The sequence below is a fragment of the Rutilus rutilus genome (genome assembly GCF_951802725.1).
Source record: "Rutilus rutilus genome assembly, chromosome: 11".
Taxonomy (NCBI): Eukaryota; Metazoa; Chordata; class Actinopteri; order Cypriniformes; family Leuciscidae; genus Rutilus; species Rutilus rutilus.
In genome coordinates, this window is record NC_140216.1 from 34,558,567 (window position 1) to 34,580,865 (window position 22,299).

A 22,299-nucleotide genomic window follows, 5' to 3' on the forward strand; every position below is an offset into this window, starting at 1 on the left:
AATATAGAGCAACGTGATGATTATTGTGAATAATCATATTTATACGGCAGAGTGAATCACACTGCTGTGGGTGGACAGACTGATTTAACAATGCAATATTCCTCTAGCATAAGATAAAAATATAGTAGCTGAGAGTAAACAAATGAAAAAGAGATGGTCACAACAATTGTTTGTTTCTCTGCTGACAGACAAACAAACAAAAACAAAAACATATATTGTCAATTAAATTATATACTGTATAGGGGAGACCAGGGCTAGTTGCTATATCATCATATTAACTCCTATCACCCCTATAATAATATCAAGAAGAAATTTGCGGTTTATTATTTATTTTATTTAAGTAAACAGAACTGTTTTGATACACATTTTATTTATGTCAATGCCCACCCATAGCAGTAGATATGTTGCCAGTCATAAAGTTATTACATTTCATCCATTTCATACATACAAGCTTATCTGTCTGAGTAATTGTCATCAGGCTATTATATATAGTATGCAAGAACAATTTATTAATGTAAAATACATATTACTCTGTCCTTACCCCAGAAACCATCATGTACATACATAGGTTAATGTGACAACCATAAAAAGTGGAAAACAATGCTTTTTGTTGTTGTTGTTGTGCTAGTGATACGGAGAACGTATTTCAGACAGTGTTTACGTTAAAATATATGTTTGTGTGGCGGCGGCGGCATTTATGAGGATTAGTTGCTTTGGTTTTATTTGATTTAACTTTTTCCCATATGGATACATGGGGGAGCTTTTTTTTTTTTTTTGACAAAGTGTTTTCATTTGTTTGCCTCTATATCTGAATATGAATTTGAGTATGTGCCTTAATGAAATACAAACTCCACATTTGAAAGATACCCCTTCAAGGCACATATACAGTATGCTGAATGCTGTAAAAATGGGAATGCATCTGAGTTTAAAATATGCCTTTTTAATTTGTCAAGGATATAACTACTTACAATATATGCACTGTACAATATTATAAAATGGTAGCGATTTACATAAATTTACATGAGTGCTGCAACATATGCTGTGAAATCCAGAATGTCAGACGTCAAGTTGATTGGTATTAGAAGGGTGCACTGTTTGAGCCTGGAAACGCTTCCCGCTGGCAGACTCGGAAATTGACTAAAAGAGTGCATGGGAGCAACGGAGTCCCTCTGGAATTTCTCTCATTAATTAGTCTTGTCTGAAACCGAATTACTTTGGCGGGCACTTTGGGCTTTCCATACCTCAGTGATCCACATCAAGACAATTATTCAAGATTTATTTTTCCAAGAAAACATCAACAGGGTTCCAAGCCGAAAGTCACTTACCACCAAAAGGCTTTTTTTTAAATAACCAATTCATGCTTTATGTGTCACATTTCACCTAAACTATTGCCAGTCGCCTGCCCAAGAATCCTGGATTTTTGATAAAAACTAACCATCCTGACTGCTTCTGATTTATTTGCTTCACAGAGGTAAAATTAGAGACTAACTCTCAATTGAAAATGAGGTGGTGAAATGAAACTGAAATCAAGAAAATGCACAAAAAGAAATTGACAAGTAATGGAACCGTTAATCCAACCAAACTGCTATACCCATTCTATACCCAGTTGTGGCCTAATGGCTAGAGAGTCAGACTGGTAACCCGAAGGTCGGGCTCAATTCTCAATACCGGCAGGAAATGACTGAGATGCCCTTGAACAAGGCATCTAACCCCCAATCGCTCCCCGGGCGCCGGAGTGAGTGGCTGCCCACTGCTCCGGGTGTGTGTGTGTGTGTGTCCACGGTTTTGCAGTGTGTGTGTGTTGACTACTCACTACTCTTGATGTGTGTTCACTAACTTCGATGGGTTAAATGTAAAAATGGGTTACCATACTTGGCCTTCACATGTCACTTTCACAAATTCTTACTAGCCAGTATTTGTGATGTTAGTTATTGTCAGAGATGGAGTCTTGATCTTGAGACCCAACAAAACCACATAAACGTGGCCTGAGTCGCATTACTCTAAGTCCGGTTTTGGTCTTAGTTTAGGGCCTCCTACTAAAAGGTGATACTCAGCCAAATTCAACAAGGCATCTATGATTATAGAAAATAAGCAACATTTCAATGGCTTTGAATGGCTATTTAGCCACTGTACAAAGTGAATGATGTGATAAATTCAGCATCTTCTCCATTTCAGTTCATTAAACTGGACAAACTCATACTTGAAGAGGTACTGGTCTGGATCTGGGCCTCGAGGGGTCAAGTCATGGTCTGGGTCTTGTAGGGTTTGGTCTTGACTCCAACTCTGGTTTATTGGATGATCCTAACTGTGACGCAGGTACTTATATATTATATTCAGGAAACAGTTAGACCCAGTAAAAGATTTAGTTTCAAATTGGAAAGTGACATGATTGCTGTTATATCAGAGATGCAATTCGGCTAGTGAACAAAAGCAATCCCTAGCACAAGCAGAGAAGGAGAACTGTTGATTACATTCTCACCTAAAAGAGGTGCACTATGTTTTTCAATCAACGTCAGAGCAATTTTAGGCCTATGAGGTACCATCTGATTTGCGGGGCATCCTTCTCAAGACATCATCAAAGTGTAAAATACATAAATAACTGTCTTTATTGATGCATTTAAATAAGTCTCATTCAAATAAATGGTTGAGAGGAAAGCAATCATTGCTAGGGTAAGCATACATTATACATTGATTGTTCACAATGGAATAATAGTCGAGTCAACGTGCTGTTTTTTATATAAATCCCGATGAAAAACAATCATTTGCGATGCCGTAACGTTCCCATTGTGAGGCCCAGTTTTAGTGGATGTTTTGGAGTCAGTTGTTCACAATACTTTTAAAAGGGTTATTAGCTTTTTATATTGAATCCAGAGCTAAAGTAGCTATCGCATCGCTTCGCCTCGTAACAGTATACGCATACCAGTTTGAACAAAGCACATGCAATTATTCTCCTCTCAGGACCGACTTTTGCTGTCTCTCGTCTGTCACCTCGAAATATAACGCACTTGGAAAGTCTCTACACACATGTATAATTTACAGAAAACTTTTGATTGAAATTAAACTAACAAAAACGGGGGAAAAAAAAGAAAAAAAGAAAAAAAAAGTTAACGGAAATGATGACGCACATCAAACAACTAATACAACATGCTATGGTTGGCAACAATATTTTGGCATGATGTGAATCAATGTCTTATTCTTCTTAAATAGAATTGCTTATAGAAAACAATACCTGATACTGTGTAGTCCTTTTCAAATCAGTTTTATCGTTATTTCCTCTTCGTTGGTGTGGCACTTGTATCTTAAGAAAGAACCAGAGGCTGCTCACCGTTTGATAAAACACATTTTCACATGTTCCTTAAAAAATTATATATATCTCTCCCTTTGTATTATTCAAAACACAAATCGTCTGATAAGATATCAGGATGGTATTATTTTATCCAAACCCACTCAGGTGCTGCTCAAAAGGGCAAAGAAGGCCCAGGTGAAGTTTTCTGCAAAAATAGATATCCATGCTTCATGCTTTTTTACAAATTTCTTATATATCCATCAAACTTTCAAGCGTCCTGCTCGCGTGATCCAACGTCATCTCGCAAGGGCCAGGGAATGTCGAAAAAAGTGCAGGAATGAGGTTTGGTAGAGCAGCAGCATTGGATATGTGTGTTCGGCGATGAGTTACCGGGCGCCGTCGCTCCTCAGATGGACTTGCGTCGTCTCATGAGCCGGTGGTTTTCTGTGAAGCTGTGGAGCCCGGGTGAGACGGAGCTGATGGGGGAGGGAAGGAAGCTGTTTTTCAACGTGCTCGGCGAGATCTCCTCAATGCGATAGGACACCGTCGAGTGGTAGTGATGGTACTGATGGGGGCTCAACTGAGAGCCGAACGAGTTCTGGTGCGGAAACGCGCCGCCGCCTCCTCCCCCTCCTCCTCCTCCCATTCCCAACCCGAGACCGACAGAACTCCCGAACTCATGCGAATGGTAGTGCATGCAGGAGCAGACGGACTGGAGATCGGTGACCTCTGGCCTGAAGCGGTGCTGCTGCTGCTCTCGTCTCCGTCGATTCCTCTGGAGCGTGTCCTCCTGGATGTGGATGATCATGCTACTGCGGTTGCCCGCCAGGGAAGCTCTCTCCTCGGCGTCCCGTCGCTCGTCCTCGCTGTTCATGGTCAGGAAACGTAGTACCACCAGGTTGAGAAAGGCCCCGATGACCGTCAACCCCACTAGGATGTACATGAAGCTGAACGCCACGTAGACGGGTTTTCTCTGCAAGGCTTTGTTCTTCTGCAGGGCCACAAAATCCCCAAACCCGATGGTGGTGAGTGTTATGAAACAATAATAATAGGACTGAAAGAAACTCCAGTCCTCGTAGTGGGAGAAAGCTGCCGCGCCGATGCAGAGCGTTCCCATGCAGGAGAAAAACCCCATGGTCACCATGTTCTCCATGGAGACGTCCGTAATGCGCATCCCGCAGCACTTTTTGATGCGCTTCAGCAGGTACTTGACGAAGGTGTTCATCCTCTCACCGAGGCTTTGAAACATCACCAGCGTGAGCGGAATCCCCAGCACAGCATAAAACATGCAGAACGCCTTTCCTGCATCCGTGCCCGGAGCCGCGTGACCATAACCTGGAGACCGGAGAGAGAAGTGATCAGATCAACAACAAAACTGAGTGTGCTGAGAATGCTGATGCTTAAAAATCTGGGCTGGTAACCAAATGTTGCAGGTGTGACTGTGAACCCCGCACACTGTAAAATCTAACAGTTGTTCTTATTAAGACTTTTTAGTTAAATTTACTTAATGTCCAATCATTTGTTGAACTTACTTAAAACTATTTAGTAATCTGTACTGTTTGCATACTATGCCTTCGTTACTCAGAAAAAACAAGTAAACATTACTTGACTGGTTTGAGTACTATTTTTTTGTCAATACAACTAAACATTTTGGAAGAACATCACATAAGTTGACTTCATAAATTCATGTTGATTTCCTAATATTTCTCACCATTATTGTGATTAGTGTTCCCTTTGGTTGGGTACCTGGAACTTCATTTATATTATTGTAATTCTCTTCCAGTTGATCCAGTGATGCAAAATGAAATCACAGTTATTTGATTTCAAAGGAAGTGAAGTAATAAATATTATATATATTTATACTTAAATTGTTTCCATGTTTTGAATGAATGTATTAATGATATATAACCTAATTATATATCATGCATAATAATGATCTTTTAACATTTTATGGCATAAACTTTTAATTGGGTTGATATAATCCCTCTATATTTGTGACAATATCTTGCAATTTTGCTTGAGTCACACACACAGACTTCATCATTCAGCATGCAAACCACAACAATGGTAATTGTTTTTATTTTATTTATTAATTTAATTAATTAGACCATTACAATTTTATTTGCTGTGTCTTATCGGTATAACCCCAATAACGATAGCAAATAAAATTGTAATGGTAAAATAAAGTCAAAAATAGTAAAACAAAGCCATTAATTTATTCATGCCGCAATGCACTCTGGGAGTACACTTCCTCAGATCACATAGAATTCAGTTGACAAAACTTAAATGGATTAAGTAAGAAGAACTTGATGCAATTGAGTTATGCTTAATTAAATTACCGGTAAGGCAATGAGTTTGCACAATTGAATTAAGTAAACTGAACAAATTAGAAAAATGTACGGTGCATGAGCTGCCACCAAAAAAGTGCACATCAACATCACTTAAAATATTAAAGTCCCCCTGTGGTGAAAATCAAGCTTTTAATGTTGTTTATATGTCTATGCTTTAAGACAAACCATGCGCAAATTCATAAGTCAACACCACTGCTTAATATTTTCTCCTTAAAACTGTAGTGGAAAAAAAAGACGTGGTTTGAAATCGCTGGTGTTTCTGACGTCACAAACTACCTTGTAACCAGTCACATCAACGAGTGGATCTCTGAGCTGGTGTGAGTGAGAGAAGACCGGGCTAATTTGCATATTAATGGACACATGTTCATTTCATTTCACAACAGGTGCTACTGAAGAGCTTTTTGAATATTATAGTTAACTAGAAAACCATTTACATACTGGTGCTTTAATGATTCCAGAGTCCAAATTGCTCATACACTGTAAAAAATGCCTTCAATTTTAAGTACAATCAACTTGGATGTTTAAGTAATTTCAACTTAAATTACATTAAAATGACTTTTTTACAGTGTAACATTATCATCTCCAAAGAATCATAAACTATAGCAACAGTGGTTTAACAATAGTAGCAACTAGCAGCAAACAATGGTTTGTTGTACCTAAGGTGCTACAAAAAACATTAAAGAAACTTTCCCAAGTTGTTCTAGACGGATTTCCCCTAGGATAACTGTGCTGTATGCCAATTTGGGTAAAAAGCATTAGCTAAATTACAAAGTAGTAAAGTTGACTAAAGAAACTGCTTTCAAAAGCACAAAAAAAAAAAAAAAAAAAAAAAAAAAAAAAAAATTTGTATTGCATATTGGCAAGCAGAAAGTAGCAACATGGTGTGATTTCATACTTTAATCTAATTCTACTCTGCTAACTGGCCAACTTCTATCATCTTCACCAAATTCCAAGAAGCCAATCAGTCAATTTCCAAGAACCGAAAGTTTCTCAAATGTTGGCTTCGCCTGCAAACACACTCGGGCAGAAAATGTGAGCTGACTCACACACCATCTTAGCCAAAACACTGAGTATAGGTCACGCAAACCAGGTGTCTCTTTCATCTTATTCTGGGCTCAGAGATTACAGGGGGTGTCCAATTAGTGCCAGGTTTCCTCTCTTGCCCCCTTGGCCCGCTTCTTAGGGCGAGACAGGAAGGTAGGCGTTACAGGTTTAGAAAAGAAAAAGAAGAAGAAAGGATAGTGGAGCCAGTAAAGCTTTTAGCTTAATTAGACTTTATCGGGGAGTAAAAAGACTAAATTCGCTGACTCACATTGAGCCTTCCTAATACAGTCTTTGCTGATGAGCAAGAAAATAAGTGACAAGACTACAGTAAAAATGTATTACATCCCACCTTACTCTGCCAAGACAAGCATCTTCCTTCTTTCATTAGCACTGAGAAGATATCGTTCAAAGAGCTTTAGTTACAGTTGCGTACGTGTTGAAGTGATACTAGCTCAAACATTATGGTTTAAAGTGGTTTTTAACAGGCTTGCTTATAAAGTTGCTGTAAGCAATTTCACACATTTTGCTAATTTACACTAGACTTAACCCGGTTCCTTTAATCAAAAGCCCTTTTATAAGACCACACCCACCAGAACATTGCAAAAATATTGACAAGCAAAGAGCATTTTCTGATTGGCAAAAAAAAAGATGCAAAAAAAAGCCTGAGCCGCTTCTATCTCTTTTGAGCTGTTTACAGGTGTTTACTGTTTGGCTGGTAAGCTTCAGCAGTTAGCTGATCTGCAGGCAAAAAAACTAACATATTTTCCCATTAATTCCCATTCAAACATTGCAGAAATCAAGATATAAAAAACAAAAACAAAAAACAGTTATATTACAGTAGACTTAAGATTCACATGTTTTTTGGAGTCCACCATGTAGTAACAACAGACTTGTGTTTTTCTCTGACTCTGCAGTCTCACGAATGAATTCATTTAAGAGGTTCGTATTGTATTTATGAGAAAAAAAAAATGAGTTAATTAATTATGCACTGAACCATTCAAAACAAAACAAAACAAAACAAGTTGCTGGCTGCATCCAAAATCGCATACTTCCCTACAATATAGTTGGTGAAAAACTGTATGTGACAGAAGTATGTCCGAAATCTACAGTACTCATAAAACAGTAGGCAAAAATGGATGACCTACTACTTCTGCCGAGATTCTGAAGTGTGCATACGATGGACACTTTACTATCCAATGAGGCCACGGGAGAGGATTTATGAATGTAAGTGAAGCGGCATAACTGACGCTGGTAGGTCACATGATAATGACAACATGACGAACACATACACACACTTTTTTTAGCGGTCGTGAAGTAATTACTTATTCAAAATAAGTACCTAGTCAAGAGAGTATGCAACTTCGGATGCAGCCACTGTCTTTATTAGTGAGTCAATGATTCATACCCTTAACTGAATTATTCAAAAACATTGATTCATTCAGGAACTAATGAAAGTCTTTACGAGTGAGTCATTGAATCATTCACTTCACAGATTCAGTGAAAACCACATATTCAGTCAGGAATGCCACTACTGTGTGTGTTGCTCAGAGAAAACAAACTGCTGTGATTCTGTTTATTTTTGAAGTACTAAAATGTTTTGTCTAAAAGTGAAGTTACTCAATATTAACTAAGTAATATCACACTCGCAATCATGAGGGTGGAAGGATGGATGGATGGATGTTTTTAAAATATAGAGGATACACAATATATAAAATACCTAATGCAACTATTCAACTAAAAAAAGAGAATTGTTCTTAATTTGTGTCACTACAGAAATAGCAGCAGATTTAATGAGAATGCATGGCATTGACATATAGCCTCTTGAAAACCTTCTGAACACCCACTGGACGGCCCACGCCACAGTGCTCAACACCCACAAACACATGCATTCATTACCGCAACACAAAACGGCCACGCGGCTCAACTCCTGCAGAGCACTTGTATGAACTTAACTGGCTTTTACTGATCTTTTGGACTTGTAAGGATTGATCTCCCAGTTTCCCTGAAGGCCGCCTGCCCACTCGAGCGTATGGTTATGGATTCTATTTATAGAAGTCGAGCCTGATCGATTCGATTTGCAAGCGGCACCAGGGAGAGCTTTCTTTTCTTTTTCACTGGGTACTTATTGTGTTGGAGTTGCTCTTTTGACCTCATGTGCGCACACACAGGCGCTTAATGGAAATATGGTGTGTAAATTACATGTTATCACTCAGCTGTGGTGGAATATTGGAAAAAAAAAATGTTGCTGGGCTCAATATAGGTTGAAAGGTGAAAGTGCACTTGGATAGAATTGGCAGCATATATGACTGATATCTGAAGACAAGATTCAATACAGCTGCATTTTAATGATGGAATATATTGTGGAGCTGTCGATAATTTAATTTTAAAGAGCATACTTTTCGAAAGCTCAGTCAAATGTACATTTTGAAGAAGGTTTTTTGCTTTAGACATCCCTTTTCCATAAAAAAAAAAAAAAATATATATATATATATATATATATCTGCACGGATGCATTGAATTGATCAACAGATTTCTATTTCAAATTAATGAATCCTAAAAAAACCTGAAAAAAAAAACTGATGGTTTCCACAAAACTATTAAGCAGCACAACTGTTTTCAACATTGATAATAATAAGAAAAGTTTATTGAGCAGAAAATCAGCATATTAGAATGATTTCTGAAGGATCACGTGACACTGAAGACTGGAGTAATGATGCTGAATATTCAGCTTTGATCACAGGAATGAATTACATTTTTAAATATAATACAATAGAACAGATTTTAAATTGTAATAATATTTCACAATATGACTGTTTGATCAAATAAATCCAGCCTTAATGAGCAGAAGAGACTTCTTTCAAAAACATAAAACAAATCTGACAGACCCCAAAAACTCTATACAGTCACTCTATAAAATTATTATATGTCATATATTAAAAACTATTCATATATTAACGTCAACTAGTTCTGCCACTAGTTGGGTCTGTGTTGACTAGTGTTCCAGCAGGAATTATACTCTGCTGGAGTATGTTTATTCATTATACTTCATTAGTTTGACATTAATTTAGCATAATATCGGGAAATCGATTTGGAATTACATAAAAGTAAAATGAATCGAACCTAGAGCACTTTGCATTCAACGTACTCTGCGAATGCCAGAGCTGCACACATCTGAGTTACTTTAGAGTGTTAAAGATAAAAAAAAATGCAAATCACTAACACCCAGTTCAAAAGTGTGGAATAATTCATATTTTAAGCTTTTGAAAGAAGTCTCTCCTACTGACCAATACTGTAGCCTATTAATTTCAACAAAATTACAATAAAACCAATTATATTGTGAAATGTTATTATAATTAATATAAAATAACAGTTTTCTATATATTTGAATGAATGATATCCTGTCTTCAGTGTCACATGATCCTTCAGAAATCATTCTAATATGCTGATGTGCTCAAGAGACATTTCTGATTATTATCAACGTTGAAAACCGTTGTGCTGCTTCATATTTTGTGGAAACCGCGTAAGAGACATCTTTCAAAAAGTTGAAGCGAGCGAGACATCACTGTTTTACAGCGTTCGTGACAACACACGCCAGAAGCTTTGGTTTCTCACCTGCATCTCTCTCTCTCTCTCCTCCCACACACTCACTGTCAATGCAGCCAAAAACAGCAAAGACATGCCGTGAGTCATTTACATAAGATAAACGCTGACCCGCCAGCTAGCTGACTAATCTTCTGAATGACTAGCACGTAAAAACAAAACCAAACGAATTGATCTCTTTACATGTCAGGCCAAGTCGGTATTTTTGGCGCAAAATGAGCTGCAATGTGGACCAGACCTTTTGCCAGGTCAAAGGTCTGGTTACGCAAGACTACGCAAGCCCTGGTGTCAGAAACGCAAACTCTGTGATTACAGCGTAGAGATTTTCAACTGTACGTGGTAATATTGATTCAGCAAGCGACAAACACATAGTATTCAATCTGCGTGATTCCCTGTTCACCTCAGCGGCGTTCCACCTCCTCTTTCTGAAGATGAACGCTTGCTTTAGCGAGAGCTCTTGAGTGGGATGTGAGGAGATTAGAGCTGATGCACGTAGGTGGTTTATTTACTGTCAATGCAGAGCCTTGCAGAGCTTTGATACCATGAGAATTTAAAAGCGTTTTTATCGCTATCTGTGGCAGTGGGTTGATCTTTTACACGGATGGGTTTTCGTTCCAGTTCTTGCTGTTGATGAGCTTAGTCATATACTGCGTGTGGTCTTTCTCGCTACGACACAGACTGCGCTAATGGGAGGAACGCATGGGAAACTGTGAATTCAGATTCAAAAATAAACCACATTGAAGCATTCAGGAGTCATCGGGATTTTCAAGCCGAACGTTTACCAAATGCATTTCGACCAGGCACTATCTGCAGTGGTATAAGAATGCAAGTTTGAAAGTTTTTAACAAACTCCTGCGAGGTACGTAGAGCAATAAAATCACCTTCATAAGCCTGAGCATCTGTGATCCGTCTCAGTCGCCTGCATTACGCAAGTGCTAATTAATATTGAGCTTTGACACTTTTATAACCCGTGCAGTAATTACACTAAATCATTATTGGCAGATTTGAATAATTGATGCAATAATATTCACAATCACATCACAACAACAACAGCTGAGTCATTGCTGTTATTCACACTGAGTGGATGCACGGGTTAACCTATCAGATTGTCATTTAACTCATGTTGCTGTGAAGATGAGATTTTTAAGGCCTAACCCTGACATTTTTACTACAAAACTGGCTAAATATAATAGGTGGAAAGCAACCAACAATGCGCATGTATTTTTAGAGGTATCACTGGTCCGGTCATATTGGTTCTGCATTAAAACGAATGTTAATTCAGTACTCTGTGCCACAGTACAACATAGATTTCTCACAGCCTCTGTTTTTTTATTCCCTGAAGCAAGCATCATTTTGATGATCCCGATAAACGTTTATTCGTCAGCTCTGGATAGACGACATAATGCTTTTTCTGATATGATAATCTCATTATTTCATCACTGCAGCAACAGAGCCATTCGTTCAGCAGAACACAAACCCGGTTATACAGTCACAGGTGTGTGTGTGTGTGTGTGTGCGGTCCAGGTAAACCTTGCGTTATGGGGACAAATGTTCCCACACAGATGGCAATATTCTAATATTCGGGAGGGGGGGGGATGTAAAAATCCCAAAAGTTTTCTGAGGGCTAGGTTGAGGGTAAGGAGTTTGCACAGTTAAAAAAGCAGAAATAAAATATAAATATTAGATGAAAAACAAACTTATAAATCTTAAATGAAAATTACAAATGTAGCCTTGGGAATAAAATAAGTTTAGGCCAAGTACTAAAATGACTAAAACGAAGACTGAAATAAAAATAAAATATAAACAGAACTATAAAGAAGAATGACAAAAGCACATAACACAACACAAAACCTAATTCAAAGTATTAATAAATACTATAATATTTATGATATAGATAATAGTAAAATAACACTACAGGTATATTCATATTATCCATTGCTGTCATAAAAAAAAAAATGAAATTTGAATTTGTATTTAAAAATCAGTAATATCAATTATACCATATATATATATATGGAGAAAAGAGTAATGAGAGTGTCAAGTGAGGATTTATTAAATTCTTAAATTCTGCCTCTCTTATATGCCTCAGATGAAAACAGGAAAACGAGTGAATGTGCAGGTTTACTACTTAGATTGTCCTATAAATGGGCATACTATGGTAAAGAGGGGAGTTTAAGGCACCACACTACAAAACTGTCCCAATCATGGCCCAGTCCACAAACAAGGAGGACTGACACTTTTAACATATATGAAACCATTTCCATTGCCATGGGCTTCATATTAACCAATAAGTGAAGGGCATGTCCTGTCCCCAATGACGAGGCGTTACACTGGCCAATCAGAGCCAAGCAGAATCAATGACAGTCACAGTTTGTCCCCGAAGAGAAGAACATATTAGAGAAGCACAGGGACTGAATCAGCATCTCACTCCATCATACTGAACAAACAGCAATGAAAATCACAGATTAGATCTCTTTAATATCTCGATTGATTCTCCTAGACAGCAATGAGATGAAGAGCAAATGGAGTCTACATCTAAAGTCCATAGAAATCTCAAATGCATCTCCTCTAGAGTTTCAGTTTCCTCTAAAACCAAAATGAATCTATTATTATGGTCAGATTTATGAGAAATATCAAAGACAAAGTGGATTCTTACAGTAAAACATACAGTAGAGTTTGATTATTAAACATGATCTCCTTTGTATAAAGAGTGATTCTACTTTTGTAAAGACACTGAAACATATACCATATTGATGTATTGACAGCTCTAATTATTAAATTATTCGCGTATCAGCAACTTTACAGACATACAAATGTTCACAAACCATTATTTAATCTAATACTGAATTACTGATTCTGTTGCATTTACTGTATGATAAATCACATTTATTGAAAGCAGTTGACTTAATTAGAAATGAGGACATTCAATTCTGTTCAGTGTGACTTCTGGTGCAAACTCGTTTCAAAGAATTACATAATGTTGAAGAAGAATACACGTTGAGAACTTCAAAAATGAATAATATTTAATTGTTTAACCATTTCTTTATGTAATATATTTTGGTGTGTGACACAAAAGGCATTTTATCAATATGCTGTGTTTGTGAGGTTTTAGTTCAATTTAATTTATGTATAAATTAATTAATTATTTCTAAATCAAGTTTTAAATCAGTTCTATTCCATCATAAAAATAGCCAAATGTGCCACCCAAACAAATTCCATTCAGTTCAGTTCAATTCAAATGAATGTATATTTTAAAATCATTTTAACTCCAATTAAATTCACTTCAAAAGGTGACAAAAATTTGTTTCATATAACAATGACTATAAAATAAGCCAAAAAACTTAAAATGATCATAAAAAGAATACATTTTATCTGTCCATATTGTACATTTCAGCATCTATCCAAACATCCCAAAAAGTTTGGTATTGTTGCATACTAATACCTATCTTTAAATCTACACCAGGTCCACCATTTTGTTCCTAAGTAGAACGTTGCTGCATCAACAAACACACACACAAAACTATGCATATAGACACACTCTTGCACGCACACACACACACACACAAGTCTTTCTGACACACATGCATGGATGCATTTGCTCACACACAAATGCTTGACTGCATCTGGACACAAACACACACTCTTTATCGCACACGCATGAATGAATTTTCGCATAAACACACACTCACTTTCTCACACATACACACAAATGTCATCCTGCCATGTGATTTAATGAACTCAATCACCCTTTTAGATGTAGTCCCTCAGAGGACTGAAGCGTCAAATTTCTCATCAGATTCCCGCTGTTTGAACGCACCTGCTGTGCCTTTCAGAGAATCATATGATGTCCCACACACTGCTGTCAGTCCTATAGTGTTTGTGCATTGTCAAAGCCACCAAAAGCAATTAAAAGTTAGCCGACTCTCGTTTGTGGATGTGTCTGCGGGTGTTTTTGCGTTGGTATGCGTCCATGTAGAGTGATTCCCTCTTGAAAATAAATGTGCAGCGTAGATGTCTGAGTGTTTGCAAGTGAGCGCTTTAAGCAAGCAAGGAAACCTTAAAATCTAGAAAAACAACCAAAAGTGCAACCCAAACAGATCCAATGCAAGTCTATTCAGAACAGCTGTTTCAATTGAATTCTATTCCATTCCATTAAATCAACATAGCCAAACGTGCCACTCGAAACAATTTAATTAAACTTAACTTCACTTATTTTAGCCCAGTTTTAGTTCAATTCCACTTATATGTATATTTTATTAATCAATTTTAAATCATGGTTTAAATCAGTTCTATTCCAGCACTCTTATAATCACAAAAACAGCCAAATGTACCAAACAAATTCCATTCAGTTCAGCTCAATAAATTAATATTTTAAAATCAGTTTAACTACATTAATATCCTTCCAATAATACATACCCACTCTTTTGTATACATTTTTCCATTCGATTGTACTCTATTCTGCTCTACTTTAACCATCGCTCAACTTTCAAAAGTGCTTTTTAAAACACATAGTCACTGATATTTGTGAATATCCATTGTTCAGATAAAAATCTGTCCCTGAGTGGTTTAATGTTTGACTCCCTCTTTCCAGATAAACAGATGGAGCGGCGTCCAGCAGAAGCTAAGTGCAGATCGCACAGCACACAGACAGTAGTGGAGATGCTGGAAGCACTAGATTACAGAGTACACACAGCACAATGACTCATTACCTAAAGGTCAGTGTGTGGCACACAAGAGCGCTTTACTCTGACAGAGCGTCAGCAAGAGGAGGGTGGCCATTACGGATCACTACAACCACACACGACACGATACACACCGGAACACAACACCGTAAGGGTGCTGGTCTTATGCTGTAGTGTAGTGGTTCTCAAACTTACAAAGTGGCCTCAAGATGACTTGGATGAAATGTTTTAAAATTAGCCATGAGCTTTGAAAGAAGCTAAAACAGCTAAAAATAAAGATATGTACCAAGTTCTGTCATAAAACTCTAGATGGCCCAGGCTGATGGGTAACCTGCTGACAGTTATATTGTTAACTACAGGGCACAAGCTGATTGGTTCCTGTTGCATCTGCAGTTTGCAGCACACTTTCAAAGTTCCTCTGAAACCCTCCACCTTCCCCAGCTCCACCTGTGTAGATTTGCTACTGTAATTTCACTTATGCTATTTGTGCAGCAGCAGCAGCAGTGTGTCTTACATGCTCACAACAGCGTGTCGTGTGTGTATTTGCAGTAGCAAGTCTCTGTACTTGAGATCTGTAAGAGCAGATCTAATCCGTCAAGACCAAATACATTAACATTGTCATATCCATATGCTAAACTCTTCTGAGAGTTGTTATGATAGAACTTAAAGGTATAGTGGAGGATTTTCTTTTTCCGGGTGGATCATCAAGACTATTGGTCCTCCTAATTGTCAATCATTCTGGTGATATGTTTACGTAAGGCCGTCGTACGTGCTTGCAAGTAAGCATGTATGAGCGATGCAGACAGCAAATTGTAAACAGAGCATGCACGAGGAGAACTGGGCTCGTGCATGCTCTCTCGCACACGTTTAATAGGCGTTCGCTCTCGGGAGCAGGTAGAGTGTTGCGCATGTGCAAGTGGAGAGGGCGGTTCTTTTCTAAAAGATGGCGCTCTTTGAATAGATATATAAATCCAGAGCATCAGTTATCACCCATGTACTATAAATGTTTTGTATCAATACATTGAAAACCTAAAGAACGAAATTATGTCTGCTTAAGATCGGTTAACACTTTAATTTATGGTCCTCCAACTGACATTCTACTTATTATAAGTAACTTTGCAACTACACGTCAACTTATTCTACTAACCCGAACCCTGACCTAACAGTCTACCAATGCTGTAATGAGAGTTAGTTGACATGAAGTTGCAAAGTAACTTAGTAGAATGGACCATTGAAATAAAGTGTTACATTGCAGACAAATCTGAGCACAGTTTGAGACACTGTTATTATTTTTTTAGTTTATTTAGATAGGGACAGATACAAAAAACAGATAAACTTAAACAGTCATCTGATGCATGTATCATAGTGTTTTTAGCTAAAGCTAATTCACAACACTTGTCCCTAGTAGGGCTTTTAGATAAAAATACAGACTAACATTAATGAAAAGAGCAACAACAACAACAAAAAAACAAAACAAATTGTTCCTGAATTAGTCACAATTTGGTATTCTTTTGAAGGTGGGTAATGTTGGAATACATTTCAAGGGGTCTGGTAGAAAATTCCATTATTTCGCCCATTTTACTGAAAAGGCAGTTTGGGCAAATGATGTTCTATGGAAAAGGATACTACAATTGCCTTTTAACGCTGCTCGGGTGGTGGGTCTGGTAACACTTTGCTGTCTTGTTATTGTTTTGCAAAGTGGTGGGCGAGCAGTGTTATTTAGGCATTTGACCAATTTAACAAAGTGCAGGGAGATAGAATTAGCAAAACTTAAAATCTTATACTTGCTATGATGGTAATGGCAATGATCGTACCTTATTCTCTTCTTGTCCAGGATTTTCAGTTATAAAGACACTCTATAGACTTAACTAATGACTGGTGAGCTTGGGACCATGTGGTTAAGCAATACGATATATGTGAGAAAATCATAGAATTTCGAAAAAATAAAAGCACAGTCAAGAGTCAAGCAGTTTCTTATCATCATAAAACAGCCCAGGTTGGCCTTAATGGTTTTACTGATTTTCTTGATATGACTTTTAAAATTCAACTGATAGTCTATAATTATTCCCAGATACTTCACTTCAGGTACTTGTTCAATAAGCTCCCCATTCATTTGTACATTCAATAGTTGTGTTAAAGGTAGTTTTTTTCATGGAAAAGCAGACAGAGTTAGTTTTTTTAGTGTTTAAAATTAAGCAAAATGAGGCCAGCCAAGATGATTTTTTTGTCTAAGTTGGCATTTAGTTTATCAGCCACAGAAATACAGGTATTACCAGATGCATACACCACTGTGTCATCTGCATACATCTGCAGACCTATATCTGGACATACATCTGGCAAATCATTCATGTGGAGACTGAAAAGTATAGGTCCCAAGATAGTGCCCTGAGGGATCCCTGTTTCAATTTTGAGAAGGGTGGATCTCACATTATTAATTATGACACATTTTTGTTGATTCAAACCACAACAATGACTGTTTAGATAAATTGAACTTAGCTAATTTGGAAATTAAGGTCTTGTGATTTACTGTATCAAATGCCTTTTTTTAGATCTAGAAATACTGCGCCAACTACATTTCCCTTGTCAAGTGATTGTTTGATATTTTCGGTTAATAAACAAACAGCAGATTCAGTAGAATGGTTGTGCCTGAACCCAAATGGCAGAGAACTCAGATAATGGTTTCTCTCGAGATAGTGCATCAGTCTGAGACAATCTTCTCCAGGAAGACTAATAGGTCTGTAATTTCAAGACATTTTATCATCTCCAGATTTAAAAAGAGGTGTTACCAAAGCATGTTTCCACCCATCTGGGAATTGCCCAGATTTAATGGAAATATTAATAAGATTAGTGAGAGGCTGGACCAAAATGCTACTATATTTTTTAAGAAGAGCTGTGTCGAGATTATGAATATCTTTTGAGAAGGTGGTGTTTAGGTCCTGTATAACTTTCAGAGCAGCTGTCTGATCAACCTCCCTGAGCTGAAATGAGTTATCTTGATCTTCAAGCAGGTCTATTGTTGTTAGGCCTACAGTATATCGTTCCTGCTTGGAAAACTTGATGCAAGGTTATTAACAGATTGAATTAAACATTTATTGAATTCTTCTGCAACTTGTGCACTATCAGTAATGATGTTTTCACCCTTTCTAAGTTCATATTTATTTCGGGTGGCGGTACCCTTTGGATTTAGTAGGTTGTTTAGATGCTTCCAAATTATTTTGCCATTCCCTTTGGCCTCTGATAGAGCTTGAATGTAATAATTTGATTTGGACATTCTGAGTTCTCTTACGACTTGGTTACGCAGACCTTTAAATAGTTCCAAATCAATGTCCCTTCGAGTCACCCCCACCCCTGCCCACAGTTCTGTCCCTTCTAAAACATGTATACCCCGGAACATCAATTATGCTGGTTGGAATTTTATCATGTAGCCATGTTTCACTAATACAGAGAAAATCAATATTGGACTCTTGACAACAATATCCTGATCTCATCTCTCTTGGGAAATAAGCTTCGGATGTTTAAATGACCTCTCAAAATACATTTAGGTTTTACCGTAGGATCCCAAACCACTTTGGCATGATTAACAGTTTGAAAGAATAGAGTCTGTCTCTGTTTGGTCAGTGCTTGTATTTGGAGTGGTCTTACTTTGGCGAGGACAGCACCGTCAGCTGAAAGGCCCAGGGCACCGTCCAGACCCAGTTTGTTGTCCATCACCGTCCCGGCCTCCGTCAACCCCTCAGGGGTTGTTTCTCTGCCTCGTCGTGGAACTGTATATTCAGATCCCCTTGCCAGGCCCCGTCCTCACTGGTCGATACAGTCCGGAAACCTACGGGGATTCCGGGTGGCGTGGAGTTGATCGGACCGATGGTATCCAGGGCAGGAAACTCCACTCGTTGGTGAGGAAGGAGGCCCGTCGCATTGTCGACAGGTGTATCCACAAGGCCTGGGCCTGGATTGAGTTTTATATTTCCCGCGAGCAAGACCAGGAGAAAGAGGTATGATACAGCATTTGTTTGCTTTGATGCGGTTGGAGTGATATGTTGTCGCGCGTAAAGTGCGCCTTGGACCGAGGATTAAAAATGAACGAAAAATGGTGAGTTGCCCATATCCGAAGTTATACAGAAGTTTGTTGGGGACAGAGCTTAGTGTTTGAACATTTCTCACAAACTTTGGGCGGGTTCTGGGTATTAATGATCCAACTATAGAGGCAAAAAATACCACTGTAGTGCAGATGAACAGCAAGTAGAGACTCAGATGTATTTGGCATCGGAGTTGTTTCTGTTCAAGACGCGCACATATGCTTTGTTTTTTGCCAAATGATCGCCTCGGTGTTGAGAGCTTGATCAGCCGATATTTGAGATGCGCGGAGAAATAAGTTAATTCAATAAAAAGTTCAACAAGCGCAGAAAACACGGAGCCCCACCAACCGTGTACGCGCGCCGTCGCCATTGTTCTCAAATCACAAATCTGATTTCACCCGGAATGACCCACGTGTCACTCCGGACTAGACATGTGTTGATGTTGAGATCTACTCTGAGGACATTAATGGAGTCTTTCTTTCAACATTTTGAGAAGCAGAACAGAAGACTTTCATTTCTTAGCAAACCGAAGAAAATAACCTACATTGTAATTTCATTGCTATCAAGGAGAAAAGATGGAGAAATGAATGAGATCTCAGTTGTAATTTGCCTTTTCTAGCGGTACACATTGTATCTGTTAATGCTAAATGTAACACTATAATGTAAAGTTCTAAAACCTAAAATAATAGCAATAATTAGACAGAACAAAAAGAAAAGGAAGACAATTTAGTGTGAGGAAACACATGCGCACAAACACAGCTGACCTTTTCAAGCCGCTGTTATTCCAGAAGTGGTCTGCAGTTGAGATGGTATTGACACCAGTTGTCGATAGCTCAAAGGTCAGTCATTAGGACTGCTAAAGGAACCTTATTTATTATTAGTTTGCTTCCCTCGAGACTATTAGTATTTGGAATGAAGAGAAACAGACATTTCATCTCCCAAGAGACAATACAGAAGGTCCTCTGAGATTCCAGTTTTGAGAACTAAAGAAAACAGAACAAATGCTCATTCACAACAAAATTTAAAATCTGTAACACGCTCTATGAAGCCTGACCATACAAAGCACTATAAGAGTATTCTTAATGTATTCTAATTAGGCTTGTCAGTAGATTACAGTGATGCATATACACACACGTACTTATATATATGTGTGTGTGTGTGTGTGTGTGTGTGTGTGTGTGTGTGTGTGTGTGTGTGTGTGTGTGTGTGTGTGTGTGTGTGTGTGTGTGTGTGTGTGTGGTTTAAAAAAGCATTCAGTAAGATAATTTACTCCCTCACACACAAACACACACATCTAGTGAGCTTTAGCATGTCAATGATCGAAGGTTTGGTGGCCACGTAATTGCAGTTGACAAAATGACACACAATTCTTATTTACATACACACACACACACACACACACACACACACACACACACACACACACACACACACACACACACACACACAGGCTAATGTAATAGGATGATACATCCAGTCTAGAAATGACAGCATTGTGCACTGTCAGACTGCATTCAGTGTGTGCTAATCTGAATGAGGCCAGAGGGTAAATCATCAAGCGCAGGAGGAGATGAGAACGCCAGGCCTCGCTGTGTTACTCTGTGCGCTGCAAGACCCTCCAAAACACTCCAGTGTGATTGGAAGTGAGTGCAGTGTAACTGGAATTGAATGTAAATTAATGATTCAGAAATTAAATTATTCTCAAGTGAATGGAGGAAAAGGAATGTGAAATCTGAAGAAAGGGACAAAGCTGTCTACATGCTCTGATTGAATTATTCAACAATGAAAATGGTCAACTGGAAATGACATAAAATTCAACATCCACATTTTCCCATGAGGTAACATTGGTGAACCGGGATTTGCTGGTGACTTGCACTTATCTAAAGCGAATGTTAAAGGTGAAGATGCCTTTAAGATTTCATTTTAACCTGCAAAAGTATATGTTCAGACAGGACAGAGAACTCAAGGATCACCTTAACTGAGTGTTTTAGAGCAGAACTGGAGGCCATTGGATGATTTGTATTCATACAGACAACTCAGATACAGTTAGAGACAAAAACATCTAGACAAAATGCAATGGAACTGGAAATGCTATTCAAAGTTCAACTGTTTTTAAATTGACACAACATGGGACTCATGGCGTAGGAAGCTAAAAATACAGCAAGACATGACACCACATCCAAGATTTTCACCTAGCGCATATGGACCAACAATTAAAAAGTAGCATAGACAGATTGCAAGAATGTGTTCTGTGTGAACGGCTCCTTAAACCATTTCCTAACTACTTGCAATGCACACTTGCATGTACTGTAGGTATGAATATTGTTACTTGGTCTGAATGGTGTCATTTTTCTGTCCTCACCAAAAGTAAAACTGCTAAGTAAAATATTCAGTTCAGTTCTAAGACATGAACCAAAGCAAACAGCTCTGAGCATATATATTTAATGTGGAGTGGGACTTGAGATTTCAATGTTTTCAGGACTATGCAGCAAACTAAATGTCGTGCCATGATGTGTTGCTTGTCAATAACTATGTTTACATGCACCCTCATAACGCGATTTATAGGGAGATTTAGGTAATACTGCGATTAAACATAACCTTATGTAAAAACAATACTTAGATCTAATTGATGCAATTAAGTTCATACTCAGAGCAACCATAATCACAGTAAAATGTGGCATATGCCAAAAACAAACAGGAATGTAAAAACTTTAATTGCATCTATTCCACTCTGACCAAACTGTACATGTGCACTTTCGAAACTGAGTTCATGTTGACAACGTTGTGCGACATGAATATAAACAAAGTCCCTTTAAGGCAAGTCATTTCACTCGGCGGCCATCTTTGAAGCGTCTCAGTCATAGACGAGTCAAGTACAGCTCCTATCTTTTTGAATAGGGAAACATCAAATTCTCCAAAGCTCTTCATTTCACATTTGAAATCACCAATAAAATCTGATAACAACTGTCTCATAAATTTTGTTTCTAAATGCACAAGTCATGACAAAAACTCTTTTTTGTGCAAGCGGAGCTTCTAGAGGCAGCTGCAGTGACGCAGTGACTTGACCAATTGCCGATTGGCTCTTTTAGTTAGAAGGAGGGACTTATTCCACCACATTGCACATGGCGGTAAAAATAACCACAATTCTTAGAGAATAAAATTTGCATGTAAATGGGAGTGCAAAGGTTTGATCGTATCATACAACTTACCACGATTAAGCCCTTACTCTGATTATTGGAAATGATCACATTATTGGTGCA

At 38.0% G+C, this 22,299-nt stretch overlaps 1 protein-coding gene across 1 annotated transcript in view; it reads right to left on the minus strand.

Annotated features, from left to right (window-relative positions):
- Nucleotides 1–776: 776 nt before the first annotated feature.
- Nucleotides 777–22,299, minus strand: part of kcnk9 (potassium channel, subfamily K, member 9) — a 45,786-nt gene continuing 24,263 nt past the window's right edge. The window contains exon 2 of the mRNA XM_084423039.1: nucleotides 777–4,621. Within this exon, the coding sequence (XP_084279165.1) occupies nucleotides 3,693–4,621 (929 nt within the window). The 3' untranslated portion in view covers nucleotides 777–3,692. The remainder of the gene's footprint in view (nucleotides 4,622–22,299) is intronic.